The following is a 26,488-nucleotide window of genomic DNA, read 5'->3' on the forward strand; positions in this document are numbered from 1 at the left end:
GCAGTGTAGTTGGGAATGTCAACTATTTCAATGTAATTCAACTCTGTCACGGTGATGACTCAGCAATTCTTTGTTGTTATTAGATTCATTTCTGCTACATAGACACTTTTTAAGAGGCTACAGTAAAACGGGAGTATTTATGTAACCATAATGTAATAAGGCCATAATGTAATACACTTGGAGCCTTTGTGAAAATGAAGAAAGAATGATTCGTGTAACTTGGAGTTCACATTGTTTATTAAGTCTTAAACTTAGAGATTTTAATGTGACTTCCAGGACAGCAATTCAAATTGACATACAACGGGGGTAGTGTAAACAAAATGACATTATAGTGGACTACAGTCGAGTAACAATTCATCTGGGCTAGGATAACTTTCTGATTACTAGCAGAGGTGGCCAGCCCTTTAAATCAATATCCAAATGACATCTCATAATAAGATAATAAATCCATGAAAGTCAACAATTAGAAATGTCTGTAGTCGGGTAATTCTGACAAAAATACTGATAATACTGAGTATGGACATCATTGAAAGTAAACTTGTTTTCTTCCAGTATTGCTGTAATAGCTTGACTGAGTACAAGGGAAACATTTGGAGATGACATGATGAGGTGTCTGGTACAGACGCACAATCTCTACAATCAAGGGAATAACAGACAGCGTCCTCCGTCTCCAGACCAACCGATCAATGTTTTCTATCCTTCCAGCCTGCCTCCATTCTGCACCAATTGTGAAACACTTCTCAGTGTAGACGTAAAATGTATTTAATGATCAAGTCATAAAATATTATTCCAACATCATTAAATAAAACTTAAATGATGTGTTCACTGTTTTTAAACCTGGACCTTTTATTAAAAAGTTGTTTTTACATGATTTATGTTGCATAGCACAACCTAGCTGTAGCATTGACAGACTTACCGCTCGACTCTGCTGTACCTCCACTTTACAGTCCAACAGGATCTCTTGAAAAGTCCAGGTGAAGCTTCTTTTAGAAACAAGGAACCTCAAAGGAGGGTCAGATAAGTTTATAAGATCTACCGCCAAGAAGAGAGTTGCAAAGCCATGCTGTCTGTCACAGGGAGGTTTTTTGTTGACTTTATTCCTCCAGTTACATCTGTGCTGGAAACAGGAATTTGAGCAAAAATTAAATCAATTAAACATAATAGAAAGCAACAGACGACAGATAAGCCTGTCTGGGAAATTCCCATTTATGAACACTGGATTTATTTAGGTTTTGAAAGATTGACCCTTTGCACCGTGTTTGAGGCCAGTAAGAATCTGCAGCAGTGTGCAAATCTGGAAATTTGAGCCAGAGTTATAAATAGGAAAAAGGATGTATATGAGTTTGGGTTTAGAGCTGCCCCCTCTTAGTTGATTAGTCGACTAATCAGTCTTTTTGGTCTTGGTCGACTAATATTTCTTTTAGTGCAATTTATTGATTTAAAGAAAATGCTTTTTTATGCTGAATAAAACAAGACATTTATGAGCACATCCGTGATGAACACGCAATTTAAAGTGGTGCTTATGCATGATTCTGGGTAGACAAAAGTCAACTAATAATTTCGGTAGTTGAGGACAGCCCTGGTTGGGTTGATGAACAGTGAACCTATTGTTTTAGCTGTACAATGAGCAGGTAGGAAACATATGTTAATATGTATTCATATTCCTGCTCGCCTTAACAAAGTAGTTTGCATGAAAGAAAGGTGAACTGTTTATTTTTACACTGCTGGCTAATAGGCAGAGTAGCCGGGCCATTGTCAACAGTGAAGGCCAGTTATGCAAGTATTAGCTTGTTCATCAGCAGCTAACTAACATTTGTAGGCTCATTTTTATTTGTAATGATTGACCTCTGTTGTTAACAAACCAGGGTTTTTATTTTGCTTTAAAACGCATAACGGTTAGCCTTGCACCTCCCCAGATATTTATCACAGTCCACCCCTATTCTTCTTGTGACAAGGTTGGTCTGGTGACGGAGAATATGTCATTAGATGAATCAACATTGTCAAAAATCTGCACTTGGAATATGTTGTAAAAAACAAACAAATGTTATCACGTCTATACACATTATATATTCCAGTTCTCCCTTCATACATCTCTTTGTACTGTAAGGAAATTGCATTGTTTTCCAGGGCTCTCCAGGATTTTGAAACATGTGTCAAAATTTGAAACGCATCCATTCTGATATAAACAGACATGAAAGACTCATAATATCGTCTCAAGTTGCATTTGTTGATTTCCGAATAACTTGCTTTTTCTGCTTCTGTGTGATCAGGTTGATTTGCAGCCTTAGTGTATATTCTTAATCAACAGTGTTATTTTTCAGCCCTTAAAATAGGGTTTAACCAACCACAGCCACATTAGCATAGCAAAGACCCTTCAAAGTACAAGTAATTGTAGATCTAGATACTAAGGTCCAGTAAGAGGAAAACTCTTTGGTATTTCCAAGAAAAAAGGATTGCACAAACAGTATTTGATCAGAGAGGAGAGAGAGATTTGTATCAAGTCATTGTAAAATGCACAACAGATCTGGGTGACATCTCAAGAGGTATTGGGTTGGAGAAGGTATGCATCTGAGCATACGAGAGTGCGGGCCTGTTATCAAAAGCGTACCATTCACACTACGAGCATATGGATCTAACTTAGAATAATGTCGTGAGATTTTCACTCAAGGAATTAAATTAGATGTTAAGCAATGTCTGCTTTACAGAGAGCCCGGCGAAACCCGATAACACAGAAATGTGATTTTCACATTAGAGGAGAAATGCAAATATCTTAACTAAAATCTACAAAACAAGGATTAATAGAGATCTGGTAAAGGCGAGGAATCTACTCGAAAATTCAGGCCTTAAGCTAAGCCAAGGCCATTTGTTCACATAGCAAGAACGAAAGAAAAAATGAAACGTATTTAAAAAAAGAGATGATGCCTTCCAATCCTGACCTTTCAGACGAGGAGGAATCCACTGAATATAGCCAAAGCCCCTCCAAAATAGACAATGTAAAAGTAAACAAGATGTGAAACATTAAACGAGGAGAGACCTTTGATTAAGAACTCTCTCCCTTCACATGTTAGAGTAGAGAATGTGTCCATGACGTACGCTACCAACCATTTGCTCTGATGTCCCGTCACTTACAGAACTCATTTAATTGGACCCGTCTTCAGGCTGACACTCTCATGATTCTTCTCTGAATAAGTCTGTTAAGTGAGATGCATATTAACAAAAATAAATTTGTCATTAATATTGCCACAAGCCACCATTAACGTTTTCTCTACTTTGTACATTGCAACAAGAACAAAGACAGCGGTGGATTCAACATCCTCCACTTTGTGTGTGCGTGTGCGTGCGTGTGTGTGTGTGTGTGTGTGTGTCACAAAGGCCACTGTAGGCAATCAAACTAAAGACCTTAACCTTGCCAAGGACAGGAGGACAGACTACGTTTCTACTGAGATCTGAGCGTCCGTTTTCCCATTATGCTGCTTCTCTTATCTACAGAAACACTAAAATCCGGTTAAATGGAGCCATTTTCTCATTTGCCTTTGGAGGTCATTTTTCATGCTTGGAGAACTCCAGTCACTCAGACGGCACAAGGGGCTCCATTGTGAAAAAATATCTTGTTCTGTGAGTGTCCAGAGGCCTGGTCTGCAGACACTGGTGGACCAGAGCTGGATCTCACTCTGCACCATACATCCAGTTGTGTAGCAATGGGCCGACAGCAAAGGCAAGGCAGGGAAGCTACTGTCCCATCGTTTGATCAATAAAAGAGGGAATAAATTACCAGTGACTGCTCTCAGCATCTTTTGCTTGGCAAACCTTGTAAGAAGCATATTGTGGAGCCAAATAGGCCAGCCAATATAGTGTGAACCACATAGCCCAGACAACAAAGACGAGTGTAGCGCTTCCCAGCTCTAATAAGACACTGGTCAAAGTTGTTCCTGGGCTTGTGGGAGTGTGTAGCAGACATGCACTTCGCCCCCTGTGGTGGTGGATGGGGCCCTCAGGAGGAAAAGCAAAGGCTGCAGCACTCCATGCAGATCTCCAGGCAGTCTGCAGACTCACAGCAGGCGTCGATGATGCCACAGTCCATGTCACACGGCAGGTCACAGTCGCCGCACTCCTCCGACACACAGCAGCAGCAGAAGCACGACTCGTCCCCCGCGCAGGAGCCGCAGGTGGCACAGTCCAACACGATGTTGCAAAAAGTTAGGAATTCACAAAAGAGGCAGGCCAGAATACAGTGAACACAGCAGTCTGGAGGGGAAGAAAGGCAGACAGAGTGAGTTTCACCATCATAATTATATTCTTATGTAACCGGTTTGTATGCAGCTTTTCTTTTTCTTCTTTATCCAATACTTTACTTCTCTATATGCTTTCAACATACAATTATTCACATGCCATGCCAATAAAGCAATGAAAAATTAAACTGAGTTTGTCAGAATGTTTTTGCCAGTGAAATCATCAGGCATGATTGAGGAATTGCTTCACAAGAACACACTTCTCTTCAGTGCCAGGCTAGAGGCTAAGGACTGCCAATGTCCTGGTGGCATTAGCACACTGACTTACTACATCTGCTCTTTGTTGAGCTTTTATTATCAGTATTATTCCCATAGAAGACATGACAGTTGATACTTTTTAAGTATTATTGAAAATAAAAGGTGGCCTCTTTCACCATATAACAGTTACCTTGAGTTGAAAATTATAAATACCACACTATTTGCACTTTGCCAAGTATCTAGCCCAATCACTTTCAAAGACACAAGAGTGGATTCGTTACAGGAATGCCAAGGTTAATATATTTAGAGTGTTTCCAGACTGATGAACTTCTCCTTTGGTTTTGGATTAATAGTTTTTCAGTTGGCTTTTTCAGTTGGTAAAGATTTATAAATGCAATTCTCCATTGTACATTTTAAGTGGATTCAAAATAAACTCTCTAACTGAACTGAACTCTGGGTTGATGCTTTTGCTCAATATTATAAACCTTCAATGCTAATTTATGGTGAAACCTTACAAATTACAGAGAAGTAATGTAATAATGTAATCATTACTAAGAAGATGTACAAAGAGGATTCTGATCCTCTACTCTGACCAGACTTGTAGAAAGAACTTTGATGGTAAACCTTGCTGGCTATCTCTCCCTCTCCTGCTGCCCCCACCCCCATCATCAGTTTCTGTATCTCACCGTCCTTTGGCTGTGTGGGAATCTGGGAGCTGTTGCTCTTGGAGCTGCTCTTGCTCCTCTTGCTGCTCTGGGATGTGATGGAGGGGTTGGACCGCAATTTCTTGGTGTGTTTGGGTCCCGCCGAAGACGACGAAGAGGTGGATGACTCGCCTCTCGGGAGGGAGCCCAGCTTGGGATGCCCATGAGGGCCCCCGTTCCTGACCCCGTTAGGCTGGTGGGTGTGTGTTTTAGGCGTGTGCGTGTGATGCGGACAGTGCGTGTGAGGGGAGTGTGTGTGCGCGTGGTGCTTGGCTCCGTTGCGTAGTTGGCTGCTGGGCTGTGTCCGACATGGCTGGGTGTGGTGGACGGGCGAGGATCTGGCTGCTGGTTGAGCTGGGGAGGGACAAAGGTGCATTGTTTTACAAGAGACTGTGGACAATAAGCATTTTTAAAATGAAAACAAATTGAAATTGAATTCAGTGCAGATTAGTGGTATTGCTGTTGTTGTGTTCACGGCATATAAATGACAAAATAACCTGCACCATTAAGGTGCTATTTACTGTGGTTCATTTGACTATATTACAGATGTTGTTGTTTTGATTATGAGGACCACGAAAATATGATAAGTGACTAACACAGCATTCTAACATTAACGATTTTGACAAGTTCTCATTGTGAATTAATCTATTCATTATTTTATACGATTAATGCCTGTGTCTGACAAACAAGCCAAAGCCCAAAGACTTTCAATATGCAATACAAAATAAAGACGAGCAGCAAATCCTCACATTTGAGAAGCTGGAACCAGAACATGTTTGACATTTTTGCTTGATAAATGACTTTAATGATTAATTAATTATCCAAACTGTTGATGATTAATTGAGTAATCAAATTCAGCACTTGTGTTACTGTGCAGCTCAGCTGAACACTGTTCCTGCCACGTTGTTTATGCTAAAGGTGGATCATATGTTTAAGATGCATCACTTAATATTATTATTATTATCTGTTTTGAAACAATACTCGCATGCCCATGTGTACATTTAAAGCACTGTTGGTTCATTTGAAAAGAAATCCCTTTTAAAAGCAATTTCAATACAAGACATTGGACAAAATCTGCAGTCCTCTTTTTGTGCAAAAATGTATTATGAAGCGAAAATGAGGCCTCATCCGTCTGAGTCAGTCAGATCAAATGAGTGTCTTAAAAAGTTAATGTCTTCTTACCAAATCACTTGCTGAGTCGCAGTGTAGGGACTGTAACATAAAGTGGGAATTTTGTACGAAAAACCTTTGACGATATCAGCTTGATTGGTCTCTTAGACTGCTGTTAATAGCTTTGGCTGAACTTTGGATGGAATAAATCTTTGCACAGAAATATTGGAATCTACATTTTAGGACCGGATGACCCATTACAATGACCAACAATGAGAAGTGTTTGGAAAAAATGTGATCCTTAAGGGCATTTATAAAAGATATATTAATGGGATTGAGATGTGTACATAGTGTGTGAGAAGGCTTGCCAACATGTGTGGATAATGCAGCTGATCACCGTACAGCTGGGTGTGTGCGTGCAGACTTATGCTGATGCAGCGTCATGGACAGGGAGCCTCTGGGAAACCGAGTCCAATTACAAAGCCCACCCCAAAGGCAATAGCTCATGGGAAGAGCTCTGGATTTACTGAACTGACCCCTGATCCTACTTGTCTAGACTCTTACACAACAATAAAGAGACAGCAGGAAAAAAGACAGGATAAATGAAAAGAGTGTGGGAAAGTAAGAGAGGAGTTTTTGTCCGTGGATAAGCCCATCCTGTCAATACCTGAGTTGTTCGGAGAATGCAGTTTTGTAACAACACATCTATACATATATATATATATATATATATATATATATATATATATATATATATATATATATATATATATATATATATATATACAGTATATGAACACACACACTTGAGAGCATGCACATTTTGTTAATCTTGGCTTATTATAGCACATGGTATTTTTTACCTTCAAGTACTAACTACTCAGCTCGAGAGATGCAGGCAGAAAAGCACACCTTCACTGCCAAACAAAACACATGCTGAAAAGAAGAATAAAATGGAAGCCTGGTTTTTATATATTATGGTAGTATTTAATACCATCCTATTGAAGCCCTAAATATTTTCTTGACCTGAAAGCATCTGGTGTCGAGAGATGGGGTGAGAATTAACGGGGCAGGGTAGAGTACAACAGAGCCACAGAAAATCAAAGCAGAAAGGCCGTACCTCTCAGATGCACACACACAGTTTGCACTGGGAGGCAAACGGAGTGTGGTCCTGAGCTCTGGCTATGAAACACGACTGGCAGTAAAAGCGTCCGTTCGATAACCGCGCGGAGACAGATAACCCATCCAGGCCTGTTTTGATTGGCTGATGGCCGTGGTCACACAACCAATCCAGTGTTATTAAAGATTCTTTCATTCAGCGTTTTATAACTTTGCTCCAGATGTTTGGCAGGCTGCAGGGCCAGTGTGTGTGTGTGTGTGTGTGTGTGTGTGTGTGTGTGTGTGTGTGTAGGCGGGCATGCATGTGCAGGGCTAGTGAGAAGGAGCCATACTGATCTAAAGTATGTCAAAAGTCAATACTTGCTGCTCTCCTGTGTTATGTCTCTCTCTCTTCTTCTTTTCCTCCCTAACTTCATCTCCTCCTTTTCTGTCTTTCTTTCTTATTGCTACCTTTTAGCCTTTTGCACAATACTGTATTTTTCACTCTGAGCTGGCCAGGATGTAGGTCGGTAAGAGAAGAAGGGGATTAGAGAGAGGGGAGGGAAGCTGTGCACAATTTTTCAGTATTCCCTCTCGGTCTTTAATGTCCAGGGGATTGTTAAATGTTGAAAAATTCATCCTTCTTGTGAGTTTGTGGTGTGCATGTGTGTGTGAGTGTATCAACACAGCACATAGGCGGATCTGGCAAGCAAACAGACAGACAGACAGAGACGGGGAGTCAGGACTGTCTCCAAACAGAGCTTGAGGTTAGGCCCACTCTTACACACACAAATATATGCATGCAAGGACACGTGCGGACACACACTCTTATGCACATGCACATACGCACACACAGAAAAAACACAAGGTCCCTTTGTCTGAGATCAAGAAAGTAAGGGAGAAAGAGAGAAAACAAAGTTGAAGAAATGGGTTGCTGCATATTTGGAGCAGGAGGAAGCATGGGTGTGACTCATAAACACAATGATTCAGCAGTGGGAGCTAGTTAAAAATAACAGCAAATAAAGAGCCAAATGACTGTGGGATTAACATGATGAGACTGGGAAACCGCAGAGCGTGCATGTGTGGTGCTAACACAGCAGCGTTGGCCACTGGGGGTCCTGCGACCTCTGGGATGTTTGTATTTACATGTTCGTCTGTGCAGATGTGTTGGGCCGGTGAGCAAGCGCAAGTGACTCACCATCAGATGAATACACCAGCAGCAGCACACACCCCATTCACGCACCCTCCACCTCTGTCTTGGCTACCCTGTACTTACACACCTCCTTCCCAGACTGCTGATCTCTCTCTCTCTCTCTCTCTCTCTCTCTCTCTCTCCCCCCCCCCTGCTGGAATGAGTCACCAGAATGACTATGAACTCTGTCTCTATTCCAGCCGCTTTTTGGCTGTCTACGGTATGTTGGTACAACAAGTGTTCAAATGTAGATATATTTTTTCACAAGACAAACTCTCAAATGCAACATGACTAATTAACATCACAGGGAAGAAGGATGGATGGATGGAGCACCTACAAAGCTGCCTCTTTGCTAACATCTGCCTACTTTCTGGGGTTTTCTTGCATAGTTGCATTGTTTTTAATTGTGGGCCAAAAGTGTCAACAACTAAAACTGTGAGAATGGGAAAATGATATGTTGCTGCCGTAGTTTTCAATTCGTTTTTCCCTCATTTCCCCCAATGCTAGTGTTAATGATTCTTGTTTAGTTGCACCCTCTCACTACATTGAAAAAGTAATGTGTATGCAGAGTTCACTGAGATGCACAAGACTGATGCTTCAAAAAATTGGTTTGAGCAAGAAAAGATTGCGACTCTTTGGCTAATTGAAAGGTTAATTATTGTTACTTTGATGGATAACTGACGTCAGCTGTGCTGCTTAGTTGTTTGTGTTATTTGTGCTGCCAGGTTAAAGATGCCAAAGCATGCAAACACATCCCACACCTTATCCTACCGATAGAAGGCTAATGTGAAACCTTTTCCCAATGGGCAGCTCATACTTAAAGAACATACACAATGACGTGCATACAGCGTCACAATAAGCAAGCAATTTAAAGACACAGGTCTGACTGCATTGTGGGTGTTTTTGTGTCAAAATGTCATGTTTCAATCTCTATTTAGGTTCAGCTGTTGGAGCTTGTGTTGGCCCCAGAGGGTGCACTAGAGAGCTACACTTCTAGCAAAGCGGAGTGACAAAGGTTCAGTCCAGTCAATCCTCATGATTGCAAACAATCATCAAAATATGAAAATAGCCTGAATTGGTCTTTAAATAGCAGGAGCATTAACCAGGAATTAATTGCGATATTCTCATTCATCTGTAGGTGGTTTACATGCAATAGCCTAAACGTGATCTCTGCAATCAAAGGGTCGACTTATTGCAATCTGACTGATGTGTTCGTGTCTGCACATGTTTGTGGAAGAGCCTTTTCTACACCAGGAAAAACACAGTTGGTCTTTTGTATTGTGCTTTGAAAGTACATTTCTTTGTTTTGTATGTTTGCATGAAAACATGTAATATTACATTAGCTGACGCAAAACAAGAACTTGCCCAATACCCAAAAGTTCTGGAAAAAATGATTCAAGTATTTCTTGTGGTTTTTTGACATTCAGAAAAACTATTTATTTCCTTCAAATGTTGGAAAATCACTTAATTTCCCTTGTTGTTTTTTATATTTCGCAACATTTGACTCACTTGTGTGAATTTCACCTGACAAATGAATGGAAACAGGCCTTTATTTATTTAGGCCTCAAAGAGGAAAAGACAGCGGACTTGCAAAAACAACGTGACACATTAATCTGAGACATCAACCAACCACCTCATTCTCACCTGACCCACACTGTGTCACCATCATCTGTACCTGACAATACATGTCACATATGTTTGTATATGTTGAAATGTGACCAACAAAGAGATCTTAAATTCAGAAGAAGACAAGAGAGACTGAAAGAAAAGGAAAGAGGCAGAGGAACAAAGATGGAAAACAGTTTGAGCACAGTGCCTGGTCTCTAATTAAAGAGAACGACACAGTCCTGTTAGATTTCCCACCAACAACATACACTCCTCCCCTTTGATGACAAGATAATAACAAACAGCTCCACTCAGCATTTCCCTTACACGCACTTCCATGCCCTCATTCGCACATGCGTAAAGAAAGGACTGTCTTCTATGTGGTTTATGTTATGATCTAATATAGTGAAGATATTTCAAACTGATAAAAATAAACAAAGTGCAAGTGTCATAAATGCTACTGTGATCTTGTTGGTGATGAATTACGTGTGTCATTGTTTCCACACGAGTCCAAAAGAGTGTAAGCAGGTTAAACATCTGTGAACATGTGTATCCTGCTGCGACCGTGGCGTCAAAGACAGCGGGGTGTTCATGACATCACTGACAGGGAGTGCGTCTCTGTGTGTACTTGTGTGTACACACTCACATATGTGAACAGCTCTCTCCGCACACTGCTATCAGACAGTTTGTCATCGGCACAGGGCCAGAGGCATACTATAGCTCTGATGTCATCACTGCGAGACAGCAGATGGGGTGAGGAATTTTCTGTTTTTGCTTCTGTTGCCTCACCCTCTCACTCACAAACACATTGGCAGATGTCACACAGCCATGACCTCACCACAGACCTGAGTCACAGCTATTTTGTAACGTCTTCACGCTCATCATGAAGCTGGAGGAACAGATGATGATTGATTGATTGGTTGCAGATGACACACACCGTATTTAAACTGTAGGCAGGCTGATGGTGGCACATGAGGTTCACAAAAGACACACAAACTAACTTGTAATTATGGTAGCGTTCAGCTAAGTATTTCTTTAATCTTAGTCCTGTGTCAAATATTCTTGTTAGTTTACATCATATGCAGTAAACCTCATCCTGTTTTAGTCAATAGTCAATGAAAACAGTTCATAATAATCTCTAAAATGTCTAAAAAAAGATTAAAATGTGAACAGTTCTAATGATCTAGTCTTGCCAAAATAACACCATGTTTCTCTGTCCCAAGCCCTGCTGTTAACTGTTAACTTTAATTTAAGTAAGTTATTCCGAGTCCTCCTGACTGTGTGCTGCCAGTGTCGTCCTGATATATATAAAACAATCTATAATATAGGGCTGCACAATATATATAGATATATAGTTTTTATCATCCTTGTGATGTCCACTTGTGCGATAAAGGTATCTCAAAAGATATTACACCTAGGGACTTTTTGAGTTAGCTGAAAGAATATCAGTAGAAAACTGCACTTTAAATTGTGTTCAGTTCAATAAAAGAATGTAGAAAATAATTTTCTTTCATTTTTTTAATTCAACAAGCAATTTGTTGTATTTGAGCAGAATACTGAAAGCAGCAGAAAGGCAGAACTGAGTACACTTTAATTACAGTTTATATCGAGATATTTAACGTTATCGCACATCGCGTAGCCCGAACATAATATTTCATCTCCTCTTTTAGTCAACAAAAATAAAGAAAGACTTTTGTTAAGTTTTATAATTTACTACATTTTAGTCTTGTCTTTTTTCATCAACAATGTTGCACACTAATAAAGTTGCAGTAAGTGTTTAATGATGTCGGTGCCGTCATCACTTCGTCTTAGTCATGGGAAAAAAGTTGTTGATAAATGTAATTAACACTAAGCAGGCATTTGCTGCATATTCACCTGAGATAGGGATAAAGCTTCGAAATGTCACCGTTTAGTTTGTGGTTCAAGTCCCGCGAACACATGTGTGATCTGTGTAAGTTGTAGAAGGAGGAAGCTATGGATGAAGGGAGGAGGCAAATGAAAGCAAATGGAAAGCCAGTGAGTACTGGTGTTCATCGCGGTACATTTTGTCCAAGCCTACTGTTGCATAACCCTTCCTGCACAGCATATGGAGCTGGTGGGTTTGAAAGATTTTATTGGGATGTAAAATAAAGCCGGGGGAGAGGCAGAAAGAAGTCTTCCAGCCTGAGACTGAAATAGACGCACGCAGCAGAAGGGACAGGTAGAGTCACAAACACAGACGGAGACAGCAGACTTTCACACACCTACTCAAACCGCTGCATCCACCTACTTATCCATTTCCTGACTGAACTGCTGGTTATACAGTTACCACAGACTAGCTATTACCATGGGGCAGGTTTATGTGTTTCTGCATGTCACCCATGGCTGGTCCTGGATTCCAGGAAAAAATGCTCGTAGTTTTGTAACACATGCTCAGATTTCAGCTTACTCAACCGTCATCTCACCCCTCTATTCCTCCTTTCACTCACTTACTGTACACCATCCCTCCTTTTCTTTGAAATGACAGGAAGGACAGATTTAGAACCACAATTTCAATTTGTTACAGTGCATCCAGACAACTTAGCGAGAGTTTTGTGGGTGTTTATTATTGTGAACCTCGCTATTCTAAGTGAATAAATGACATGGTAGAACTAGTTTGAGAATTAGGTTGAAATTCTACTTATTTCAAACTGGAGTGAAAGCAAGATAAATATATGTGGTGGGGTAATGACATAGTCTTTGCTACAGAGAGTTAAGCGACTGCACATCACAGAGAGCAAAGGAGACTCTCTGGCTGAATCATAAGCGTGGGACTAGTAATGTGAGGGAGGGGAATTGGCAGTGGCGATTGGTGATACGACTCTGGAAGGAGAACTTCCAGGTGTTGTGACACTTCTCGCCAGAAAATTGAGGTGGAGAGGTGCCGACACGCCCAGTGGGCGGTGTCATGACTGGACAGCTGGAGATTTTGGGAAGTAGTTTTGACTTAAGTGTAAATAAAAGTAAACAATAAGAGACACATTCATCTCTCCTCCTGCTGTTTTCTTACTGCAGTAGTCATTTCATGTTACAGCAATGAGAAAAGTTATTGGAGTGGATCGGTCAGAAAACTGTTTCAAAGATTTCAGATAGAGCCCGACTTCTGGTTTCTGTTACGGAAGTAAGAAAACCTCATTGGAAATCACACTGACATTTGTAATAAACTAAAAATCCAGCCCTGGAACAAGGCCATGCTCAATCTGATGTTGTGTGGTTTAGTCCATATGTCTAGACAGGGTTGGTAATTCTTTAACAAAATGATGTATATAGCCGTTTATTTAATATTTTTTGGTTAAGCAACCTTCACCACCACCATGTCCCACAAGCCTAAGACTTTTGAGGGACATGACAAGCTTGACAGTCAGTTGAGGGATGATTATCTTTGTTCTTAAATATTCCTTCATTTTATTCATAGTAGAGAGGTGATAGGAAACTGTGGAGTGAAAGGGATGGATGACATGTTACAAAGGTCCCTGCATTGACTTGAGTCAAATATGTTGTGATTACTTGGTCGCCATTTTAAACCCCAAGCGCACCAGGACACAGGACACAGCGAATACGTTGGAAAGAGGACATTAGTGACATGAATGTTGCTGCATATCATGGATAAGGGAGGGCTGTTCTGGAAAAAATTGATGCTTAAGTTTCATTGTTTAAATTGTAATATCAAGTGCTGTAGTAGATACTCATCTACTGTAACTCAGAATATAGATATTAAAGGCCAGAAACACATTTCAGTACATGAGTTACAGAAACTAGTCGAGCCAGTTAGCTTGGATGTGACAGAACGTCTCTATTGATCAAATCAGTGACTTTTGTTTAGGGTATTTATTTTTGATTTGACTGAAACAAAGACGTCCAATGAACCCTAAATAAGTAAAGGAGACTTGTCACCGTGCCAGTCACACTCTCTCCAAGCGTCATGGTGTTACCCTAACAATCCCAGTCTCCACAACCGACTGATAGACTGAGAATAAAATGCAGAGAAGCAGAAGAAAGTGGAAAATAGACGAAAATGTGTTTCATTTCAAGCGCGGAGATTTGGGTGCTCGTGTTCAGAAATCAGAAACTTAACCTACTTAGCTAACAATGTAGATATTTCTGTCTGTGTGTATGATTACCTGACCTATTTCTTCAGGGTGTGCAAATGTATTTGTTAAAATGTCAGGACAGTGTGACTCATCAGAGCAGTAATCGGTAATGGAAACAGAACAATGTCTCTCTGAGTATGTGTCCCGATGTGTGACAGTGTGTTTGTTATTTACTCACTTCTAATACTCTTGCTGGGTGTTGTAAGCTCCGAGTGTGAGAGGCTGCCGCTCCACTTGTCTCCATCATTTCCTCGCAACCTTTCTGGGGTGCCATTTAACCTCAATATGAGGGGCTCAGTATAGGTGTGGGCCACATCTAAAAAAAAAAACCACACACATACATACATACACAATTTAAAAACAGTTTTCTGTGAGACTACACATTTTTATGTTTAAGTTAATTTAAAAGCTTTGCGTGTGTACTGCTTTCAATGAGGGTATGATCGGGTACCAGCAGCAAGCTGTTTTCCCACTTGTAGTAAACTTGTCTACTTCCATGTCATTTCCCATTCACTAGCACTTAATTAATTTAAACAGAGTAGATCTGCTGGCTTCAACAAAGCAGAAGATTTTGTCTGTATGTGTGTGCTCTGTCCTGAGCTTGCATCTGGAAGCAGTTAAATCAAACCCCTTGGGACTGTTTAGGGGTCTATGTGCATGCTTGTGAAATCTGTGTGGGTCTATGTGTGTGCTGGGATTGTGTTTGAGAGTGGGTGTATGTGTTTTAAAATGAACACATAAGAGTACGTACACAAGATATACATACAGTAAATACATGTCTGGGTGTTTTATGTGTTCACCGGTGCCATGCGGTGCTCTAATGAAGCTGTTATTATGCACACACACATACTGTATACATACATACTTACATACACACTACACAGAGGCCTTCAAAGCAGGGCAGGCTTGGGCCTCTGAGAGGTGCAGACTCATTCCTGGGCAAATAGGAGCCAGCTGGGTTTGATAAACACACACACACACACACAAACCAAACCGCGTCCTGTGCGTGGACTCAACACTTCCCGGCTATGTTTATTTACTCTATCCACTCTCGCTCACTTCTCTATCTGTCCTCTCTTTCCTGTCCCCTGCCTCTCGTCTCCAGTTCATATTCCCTCTCCGCTCTTACAAATAAATTCCTTCACATATTTGGCACAACTCCATAGATTAATTCCCACTTTTACGGTTAAACATATACAGTATGTCTACGTAAAGGTATCTCAGCTGTGGAGTGAAGTGTAAGAAAATATGCTAAACTAATAGTGAATGTTTATTTCAACAACAAACTAAAAACTAAAAAGTAATTTCTTAGGATGTCATGAGTCATTAATATAATCCTGTTATCTGGTTCTGGTCATTTTGTTCATATATAACAATTATAGCTACTAAATACTCAACACGATATTGTTTTATGACAGCTACATATTTTGTTCACTTTTTGTAACAATGACTAACTTCCAGTCATGTCTGACAAGTTAAACACGCTGATAAAACGCCACATTTTTAGTGAATTAACTGACACAGCACGTGTAGCTGTTTGTGTGCTGTTTGTGTGCTGTGTGTCTGTAACACACAGAGTGACACAGACAGAACCAAAACCTCATGCCCATTACATAACATTTTTAATAATTAATTGATACATTTCAATATTTCAACATTTCTGTTTTGGCAAACAAGATCTGCTGCTGTTGTTTGGTACTTTTAATGCTAATGTTTGTAATGTTGTATTGTTGAAGCAGTGAACCCAAAACCTTATTGTGTGTATCTAAACACGATAACTCTACAATACCACTGGTCACGTTTGCATAACACAAACCATGAACTTTACGCTCCCTAATAGTTAATAGTAAAGTTTAAATGAATGAAAACAAATACCGCACTAATCTACCTGCAGGCCTGCTGTTCTTTGTTGGGATCGTAGTTACAGTTTGTAAAGCTCATACAGCTCTGGGTATCAAGCAACAGTCCGTACAGAAGTCTGCCTCTCAACTCAACGCATTGGACAATGGGAGAAAAACGCAGACGGGCTCCTGCAAATAAGTGAGCCGCATAGAACGCCGCTCAGCCATGCAAAATCAGCAAACAAAACGCTTCAGTCTCATTGAAAACAATTACAAAAAGCCGCTCCGAGCTGCTAGAACTGTGTGCAATCTGTCCGGATCCTTTTCCTGTCTGAAGAAACACTATCTTTATTTTCTCAGAAAACAAAGTATATCAAAGCTACTCGTATGAATCACTTGGTTATGTAAGGTGGTCAAACCTTGATGAAGAGGAACAGTGTTTTAAGCATTGGAGGATTTGTGTGCGGGCGTGTGTGTGTGTGTGGTGGGGGGGGGGGGGGCATTTTTGTGTGTAATGGGATCTCTGTGTGTGTGAAGTTGGAGGACACGTAAAAGGGACCTGAAGGGATGCGAAGCGCTTCCTGCTCTTCTGCTTAGACGATGGTATACAAACCCCACCCACATACCTGTACACCAACACGCATACATAAAACACATATACAGTATGTTACCTTCCTATATCTAGTACCAGTTCTCTCTCCACACACACACACACACACACACACACACACACACACACACACACACACACACACACACACACACACACACACACACACACACACACACACACACACATATATGCTTGCCTCTTGCATGTGGAAGCCATTTCTAAGGCCCATGTTGTATCCATTAGTCTCAATCAGTCAGCTTCAGATATGAAAGCCACTAGTGAGAACTGTTGCCCTCGACACTGCCAAGTGTCTAGTTTAGAGATATGTGTGTGTGTGTATTATAGGTTGTGTATGTCACCGGCAACTGTATATGTCTATATCATTACATCCATTCACCCATCCTTATTTTACTTTCTTCGTTAAACACTCAGCGTTAAAAAGGTTTCAAAGAATATGCAAAAAGACAATTGATGTAGCTCTGTCCATACATATGTCCACATCTGTCCATAGCCATACATGTATTGTCATGTATTTTGTATTATCTGTTTGAACATAATGTTTGATATTTCTATAATCCGTTATCAATTAGCTCATTAAAATCCTCAGTTACCTACAATCGTCCATTGTTCTATGCAGCTGGTATCCATTTATCAAACATATTGAGGATTGATCATAAAAAAGTAATATTTCACTCTGTCCTGGCAGGCAACAATTGACTTTAATGACTGTAGCCAGTTGGCAGGTTTAAAAAAAATATTGAGATCAGTAGTATCGTTCGAACAAAAAGTGCTTTAGGTGGCATTTAACGGTTATACTCATCGTTTTAGTCATGTTGTTTTGGTCCCATTCTGTGGAAGCTGCTTTTGGGGGCAATTATATCATTATCAAAGCCACATGAGAGCCCAGCGTAAACAAACTACGGGAAAAGGACAGGATGGTCTTCTTCAAGGGCCATGACTCCACACAACAAATCACTTTAAGAAGAACCCATTATTACTACTTCTGAGAAATATAGATTTAGCCAAACCAGGGAGACAACGGTTGTGCAAACTGCTTGGAGGTGTTACAAAAGTAGCAGTAGTAGTAATAGTAAGGATATCAGAGTAGTATATATGTTAATGATATGCAACAAATACGTACAAGTATCTCAATGTCTGTATAACACCTGTACATTGCTACTTAGCTCAGTTTAACCACCTCATACATAAGTACTGTTATGGGTTGTTGTTTAGACTCCTCCTGCCGAACACTAGGGGTTAAAAGAGTGTAGGTCTTGTGACTCAGTCAAAGCTTTCCCTCTGTAAATGTTCAAAACCACGATTGTTGGAGCAAAACACATCCCCACCAAACCCCTAGTGCCATCCAAGCAGGCCTTATACCAATTGTGTGTTGGCATCAGCATCAAACCACCAAACCGCTCGACCTCAGAGCCAAGATGAGCCTCTAATTCAAATCAGACCAGAGCAATCAAGAGTCGCTGAGGAGATCTGGCTGTGTGTTTACATGTGTGGGTTAGTGTGTGTATTTGTTTGTGTGTGTGTGTGTGTGTGTGTGTGTGTGTGTGTGTGTGTGTGTGTGTGTGTGTGTCTGTGTGTGTGTGTGTGTGTGTGTGTGTGTGTTTGTAACTTGGTGCATGTACTCGTGTCAGTGACCCTGAAGGCGCGATCCAGAGGAATTTCTGTCTTCTAGTAAACAAACAGGTAACTATTAAAACAAAAACATATGGATCACACACACAAAAACAGACACACATACACACACAGAGCTAGGCTATGTTAGCTGGCAAATAATGTGACATTGTGGATCACCTGAAGGGGAGCACAACCTGCTGTTCCTCAGGGTACGATCTCTGAGGGGGAGAGCTGAGCTGAGTTTACCTGCTGCCTTTTAAACTACCTCAACCCAGTTTTAACAGCTCCACTCATACTTCTTCAGAGGCACAGATTTCTAATGTACAAAGGATAGGAGCCGGTCTCTTAGGTGTGTACATCCCTTTGGCAAAGATCCAGCAGCCACAAACAGGAGCAAACCGGCATCTAAAATGCACCAGATGAGTTAATACAGTGAAACTTTCATCGTGTAGTTCGAATGTTAAGCTGCAACTCAAGATATCAATGTCTCTGTGCTGCATTTGATCATGGTTAAAAGTGGCGCAGAAACGATAAGTCAATCAACAGAAACTTAATTGACAACATTTTGGTAATCTATTTAGATATATAGATACTGAAATGTGAGAATTAGCTGCTTTACTTTATCATTGTAAATTCAATATTTATAGGTTTTGGACCGTTAGTTGGGGCCAAGCAAGCAATTTGAAGGCTCAGGGGAATTGTGAAGGGCATTTTACAATACATTGACAAAAGAAAAGACGAGATAAAAAAAGGTATATGTATGAATAATAAGTAAAATATACATATTACAAGTATACAATGTCAAATAAAATATATGTATTATACAGTAGTATGTGTAATATAGACACTATACAGTAATAAAACAAATACTATGAAGTATAGATAATAGAATGGAAGACTACTATGATGAAGTGTATAATATAAAAATATGAATGCACATTTTCATTAAACAAGTGTTATATTGCTACTTCACTATTAACGACTGTACTTTTTTTTTTTTACTATTCTCTGACATTAAACAGACTAAATAATGAATCGTAAAAACAATTAGCAGATCAATCAATACCACAAATGATCGTTACAGTTGCAGCAGCTACTTGAAAGTGCACTATTCAGACACACATAGACACAAATGGGTGCACACCCTGCTGACTCATCTCTAAAAACATAAAGATAGAGCTAAGAGTTGAGAGAATTGGAAAGAAGATAGAATGAGATGAGGTGAAGAGCAACCGAGCAGAATAATGTTCAGCAGAGCGGAGTTAGTGGAGACGACGCAGTAGCAGCTCTCTGGCCAGCAGTAATGACTGGAACTGATTGAAACCACACACAACCGCTGGGGTTCTGACCAGGACGAAGGAAAATACAAAGAGAAGAATACATAACTACAAAAACGTTTTCTATCTGTATTTCTCAACAAATACACACACACACAGGAAAAGGAAAGAAGAGGCAATTGTTTAGCTGTATTCCAGCCAAAAGGACACACACACACACACACACACACACACACACAGTGCAGAGTGTAGCTCTGGAATATGTCCAAAATCAGAGATTATAGCTGCTGAGAGAATGAAGCAGTGTAAGCTCATTAAAGACAAAAACTGTCTGCTGTTGAACAGGCTTAAGGGGAATTTAATTGTGTTACTTTGTCTCTGAGATTCCTCTGGTTCCTGGGAAAATGCAGCTGCTTTGCTAACTGAGTGCTATACTGCTGCATTTAACATGAGGAGCCCGAACATCAAATAGACAAACACAAACTCCATTTATTTTTTGTCTTATCGCAATATCAACTTGCGCGATTAAAAACATCGCAAAAGACTGCGATAATAGTTTCCTTTCATTGTTTTAAATTAAACAAGCACTTTGTTGTACTTAGTATCGTACTGAAAGCACCAGAGAGGCAGAACCCAGTACACTTTACTATTTGTTAACTTATCGCAAGTAATATCGTTATCGCGATATTCAACAACGTTATTGCATATCTTCCTTATATCGTGCAGTCCTACTGTATAAGTCAAATGTTCCCTTGGGGACAATAAAAGTATATCTTATCATATCTAATGCACACAATGATGAGCCGATATTTTGAGGTATTTGTTATATAAAGATTGATATTTTGTTCTATGATTTGCATTATTCTAATGCATCAATATCGGCCTAAAAAACAGCATTGGTTGGGCTTTACATAACACCTCTGCAACTGTTGGCTTGACACTGGAAAACAACAACAACCACACACTTGAAGGGTTAACCATCAAATCTGTCACTTTAGCAGTAAATGTACAGTAACAGACCCCTGGCTCAAGTGTCTCAACTAGACAGACAGATTGCAACACATGCTGACACTAACTGTCAACAGTATATAAGAGAGAGAGAGGGATGGGAGAGGGAGAGAGAGAGAGAGAGAGAGAGAGAGAGAGAGAGAGAGAGAGAGGAGAGAGAGAGAGAGAGGAGAGAGAGAGAGAGGAGAGAGAGAGAAGAAAAGAGAGAGAGAGAGAGAGAGAGAGAGAGAAGAGAGAGGGCGAGAGATAGAGAGTGGAGAGATAGGGATGGAGAGAGGAGCAGAAAGAGTAGGAGTAGATAAGAGGGGCTCGAGAGGGAGAGAGAGAGGTAGGGAGCGTCAAGCGAGGGAGGGCTTAGAGAGAAGATAGAGAGCTCTAGGCTGTGGTTATTATCGGAGGGATGGGTCTATTCGCTCTCGCGCGAGATGGGAGCGAAGAGAGAGGGCTATGCTAGGGAGAGAGTGGTCTAGAGCTAGATATTAGAGAGAGGGCGGCGAGAGGGAGAGGCCACCAGAGCAGCAAAAGTTTCTCAAATGTTTGCAAGGTGGTGAAAGAAAAAAAAAAGCATGCTCATTTTCTTAGTTCAAATATGCTGTAAAATGCCTCAAATTGCTCCCAGTTTATTTCAATCTTCGTGTGAAACCAAATTAGACACAAGCCCCAACAAACCTCAGGGACTAAAAAGGGACAAGTAGGCAAATAGCTGCATATGCACGCTGGAGCGTAGAGAGAGGGAGAAAGAAAAATAAATGTAGTTTAGACTATGATAGAGACAGAATCATTGTGTAATTATTATTCTACACCGTACAGGAGAGCTATACTATGTCAAAACTATATTGACAGATTCGATAAAGACATCTAACATTATTTCTTCAGACCAATATTTTTTGGAATATATCATTATCACACGCTAAGGTAGTTAACTAAAGGTTTTGATAACCACTGCGTTGTTATTTCTGAGTAGAGTTATTCTAATCAGCTGTCTTATATCTGAATAAAACTTTAACCTCCTATAGTTTAAGACACCGATAGTCACAGTTAAAATTATGGCTCTAGTGATTTCAAAAGAAAGCAACTCTTGTATGACAAATTCTTGTCCAGCCCTAATACAAAGGAACAACAGAAAGAAAGATAAACAGACACAAAGGGAAGTGGGCAAAAAAAGACAGAAGAAGAGGAAAAAAAAGAGTGAGAGAGTGGTGAAAGAGAATGAGGATCAGCATGTGGTGGTACAGTAAAAGGCTCCTATGTAAACGGCCTCATTGCATCTTCATGCCTGAGTGAGAGCAACACTCACAACAGCGAGAGGCACACATCTGTCAACACACACACACACACACACACACACACCACTGTTCAATGGCGTTGTAACAACTGAGCTGAGCTTTATTCTTTAACTGCAAAAAAGACTTCTATCCAAATATGGGGTGACAACGAGGAGCTAAAACTATCAGCGAACTCAACTGGTGCATTGTGATTGGCTGGCTCCCACGCTGATGCTGCCATTGTCATAATTAAACTCTAGTAAGGCCTAAAAATGAACCGCAGAAATGAATCAACACCACTGACGGAACGGAAATATTCACGCATTATGTGTGGCATCCAATGGCATTTGATTGTAAAGATTCATATTATTGTTTCCATCCCCTTTGTGACAGGCAAGCATCTACTGTGAACAACACAATGTGGCAATCTACCACGGCACAGAGAGCGTTTTCCCCACAGACTGCCATTATAAAAGACACACTTGTGAAAGTTTTGACTGGACACCATGAGCTGCATACAAGGCCAATTATTTGTGTATTTTTAAACCATAAAGGTTTAATATATTTTAAACCTTCTCAAAGCCTGGAAAAGCTAAGTGTCATTATAATGTAGTCTTGTACAAGCCTTTGGGAACTAACACCACCCACATCTCAGATTTGTTCACATACATGTAGGTGTGGTTCAGACGATTGGAGAAGATTGACCAATCAGAACTTAGTAGAAATTTAAATTAAGAAGGGGCATGTCATCCTCCTATATACTGTAGCTATGGCAATTCAGTCTCATTATCAGGCTAGTCGGGAACAGGAAGAGACACTAATGTATAATTATTACGGGCTGTACAATGTGGAAAGGAGCCAGAAAGAAACTAAATAAAGTTTCTGGCGTATTCACTAGTTAAGCAACTTTGATTGGAATAAAGAGCGCCATCTTGGAACTTGTCATCCCTTTTCTAATAATGGGCAAAATAGGCACTAATTTGATTTAAGCCTCAGTTAGATCTATATTTGTGCCTGTTGTGTTGTTCCAAAACCCTGCAGGCAAAGGGATGGGTGAGGGGTGAAGCAGAAAGCAATGCTGAAAGCAGGGCCTTGTTGCACTCAGTGGTAGCCTGACCAATCTTCTCCTCCCCACCCTGGCTCACCTACCTACGCTCAGCCTACACACACGCACACGCACACAAATTAGCCCAGTCAGCCAGACAAGCAGTCTAACTTTAGTGGGAGAAGCCACAGTTGTACTTTGTGTTGGCTTCCTGAGGAGCAAGCACAGGTAAAGTCAACACAGCCACAAGAACATGTTCAGGCACAAACCTACAGTTTAATAACTCTAAAACTCTTCGCCAGAGGTATTATCATTAAAACTGATGCTATACTTACGCTCATCACGGTGAACCGCATGTTTTCGCAACGAAAACATATGTGCGTGTGGGGATTCTATGCCTATGCACATTCAATACAGTAATCATAATAGACTGGGTTTAGACTTGTCTTTAAAAAAAATAAACAAAAAGAAAAAAAACTCCATCAATCTTTAAAGGTAGTTGTGGTTTGTTCCCATGGCAACAAGCCACATAAATCTCTGACACTTCCTCAGCTTGTTACCACACCTACCCCGATTAGGACCTGATAATTTTCACTGATAATTGACACTTTCTCAATGTGTTTGAGGGAACTTGAATCATTTTCTCTGATTCTGGATGAGTCATTCAGGCACAATGCTGTTCCCTCGTTGCCGCCCTAGTGTCAGTCAACTTTTACCATGACCAATCACACAAGGGGAAAGGGTCATGGGTTCATTCCCCAATTCCCAGGAGTCCCATTGCGGCCTTTAAGCGTTCCACAACGTTAAATTGGTCCTGACCCCTCAGATCATCCAAGGTGGCACGTCCCCCCACACAGACCTATCGGCTCAGTACACAACTGTTTTTATCTGTCAGTGAGAAGGCCTCTAACCTAATGAATCACCATGACATCCACCAAAAACACACAATGATTTTGGGGGGTCTACCATTAGTGATCAGTAATTCCCAGTCCGTAAAGTTTTAAACATAACAATGACTCAAGACTATTCCACTCTGGAAAACTAACATCAACCTAACTTCCACGAAGGTGAATAAATTGTGTTATTCTTGTTTTGGGTTAACAAGGTCTCCTATAGCTTGTAAAGAAAGGAAAATGTGTTGCATCCAGATATATGTTCACTCACATACGGGACAACCTTCTAACATAATGGGGTTCACATGGATCACTAAATCTCTTTTTCTCTATCTCACTTTTTATTTTGGAGGCAGCCACATGTACACAGACACACGCCAAAACATAAATTAATGGAACTTTATACTTAAAAACATTAGCCTAATCACATAACTTCTGTGATTGGTCTGGCTCTTGTTCTTTCTCCAACACACATACATACACACATAAACACGAACAGCCTCACACCAGAGTAACGAGAGCTGTTTGTGTAGTTTTGTCTGTTTTTGTAACTTCTTCCTTACCTGGACTAGGACAGGGCTTTGGGTTTGGACAGCTGTTTGCTCTCTCTGTGTTCGAGGTTGTGTCTGAACTGGGTTGTGGAGCTGGACTGGAGTCCCCCTCATCAGGTGGCTCTGGGGAGATGGCAGGGGCACTCCTCTCCTCATCCATGGGCGTAGGCCTGGCTCTTATGGGAGGGGGTGGAGGGGCCAAGGAGTGAGCCTGAATCAGACAGGAGAGATAGCCAAAAATATTATTGCAGAGATGATCACAAGGGTCACATTAAAGATGTGTCATTGTCTTTTAAATTGAGCATGAGCAACAAGCCAAAAGGCCGTGCTTTAGAGAGAGAAAAGTATAATCAGGCACAACTTAAACCAGCATGAATTCTTTACAGCAATAAAATCACTAAAGTATGGGGCTGGTGTGCTGCTTTCATGAAACAGTGGAAACACAACGGATGTGCATAATTATAGCCTTCTTTTAATCAATATGTTTAAACTCTTGTTGTGCAAATAAAAACAATATTGGTAGTATTGATAGCCTTTAACAATAAGAGTTACAAAAGACAACAGTAACAATAGAAGCAAGAAATAAATAAGGTCAAATGATAATGAAATAAAAAGAACACACACGCATAAAGAATAAAGCACAACAAAACTGGAGCAGTAAAAAGCTGGTTAAATATTGTTCATATTTATATAACGTAATATAATATTCCCAGTCAAGAGTCCGAGTTTTTTTGTGGTCATGTTTTAATTATTTAATATTATATTTAAGCATAAGCTAATATTGGACATTCCTCTAAGTAGTTAGATTTGATGATAACAAGTGAAAGCAAGACTTTCTTTTACTTAAATAGGCTAAAAATAGACTGAATGTTAATTTTGTCCCAAGACTGCAGCCTTAGTTCATACTAAACGGTTGCTAAGCGACATATAACCTAACCTTCATACTTGTTTAATTTCCTGTAATCACGTCACGTGCGTTTTATCAGATGTTTAGAGACGAGTCAGAACCGAGCACTGGGCACGTCCTCTAACTCATCATTAACACCGTACAAATTGAGTGTGTCACGTGCCAACGTGTGTTTGGCGCGCGCCAACCCTGCTAAACCAGCTGAGCTGGACAGCTGTTTGCGCGCTCCCGTGGTTTTGCGCCGCACTCGCTGCCCCCGAAAGTTTTCATAATTTATGAAGTTTTTGTGAGAGCGCATGATGAAGCGAAAGTTTACCGAGTTCATACAAATGTGTCACCCTTAAATCACTACAGTACGCTTAGTTCTATACTTTTGAAAAGGTACAGAATGTATAGAAGTTTCGGGAAAAGAGAAAAAGAGAAAAAGACACGCACTGCACACTTTAAAACAGTGCCAAACTTCTAGCTTGAATATGTAACCTACGTTTACACAGGTTTTATAAATAGGTAAGTCTAACTTTCAACAGAATTGTACATTGCAATTGAAAGTATAAGTAGCACTGAATGTTACTGCTAGCTAATAACGGGCGTATACTATTGACCTTTTATTGCATGTCTGCGCCCTGCTTTCCCTAAACGAGTCCCAGCATGCTCAGATCGAGCTCTGATCCAGTTTGGCGATACCTTTTCTGTCTAGATTCATACTGCAGAATAACTCTCTTTGATCTACAACAACAGCACAGCAAAAACAACTTCGTACCTTCTCTCTGGCTGGGACGCGGTGCAGCCAAACCTTCGGCTAATTCATTCTCTGACCGCTCCAGGTGGACTTCTCGCCCTCCGCGACCTTTCCCGTCCTCTTTACCTCCACTCTTGTCACCTTACACGACCACCAAATCTCTTTTCGGCTCATGTAGGTGCCCCAAAGCTCCCAAATTCAATGCATATTTCTCCAACGAAGATAGTTTTCTCTCCGCCTCCAAAGTTTGTCTCTCCGGCTCGCCCCGTCCTCCAGCACACCAGATGTTGGGAAGTGTATGCGTATCTGCAGGCAGCTCGCTGAATTCTCTTTGTCTGCACTGCAGGGTTTCTTCACTTTCTGTTGCTTTTCTGCAAACAATGTCCAAGTCCACCACTGTCCCAAAGTTCTA

General features: G+C 40.6%; 1 protein-coding gene across 1 annotated transcript; it reads right to left on the reverse strand.

The window, feature by feature from the left end:
- Positions 1-277: 277 nt before the first annotated feature.
- Positions 278-26,488, reverse strand: mdfi (MyoD family inhibitor). Its single transcript, XM_029430752.1, has 5 exons — positions 26,098-26,488; positions 24,443-24,641; positions 14,484-14,621; positions 5,174-5,545; positions 278-4,245 (listed from the first exon to the last, which is right to left on the reverse strand). Exons 2-5 carry the CDS (start codon positions 24,588-24,590, stop codon positions 3,992-3,994), a joined length of 912 nt encoding a protein of 303 aa, XP_029286612.1. The 5' UTR covers positions 24,591-24,641; positions 26,098-26,488; the 3' UTR covers positions 278-3,991.

The sequence above is a fragment of the Cottoperca gobio genome, chromosome 5 (assembly GCF_900634415.1).
Source record: "Cottoperca gobio chromosome 5, fCotGob3.1, whole genome shotgun sequence".
NCBI lineage: Eukaryota > Metazoa > Chordata > Actinopteri > Perciformes > Bovichtidae > Cottoperca > Cottoperca gobio.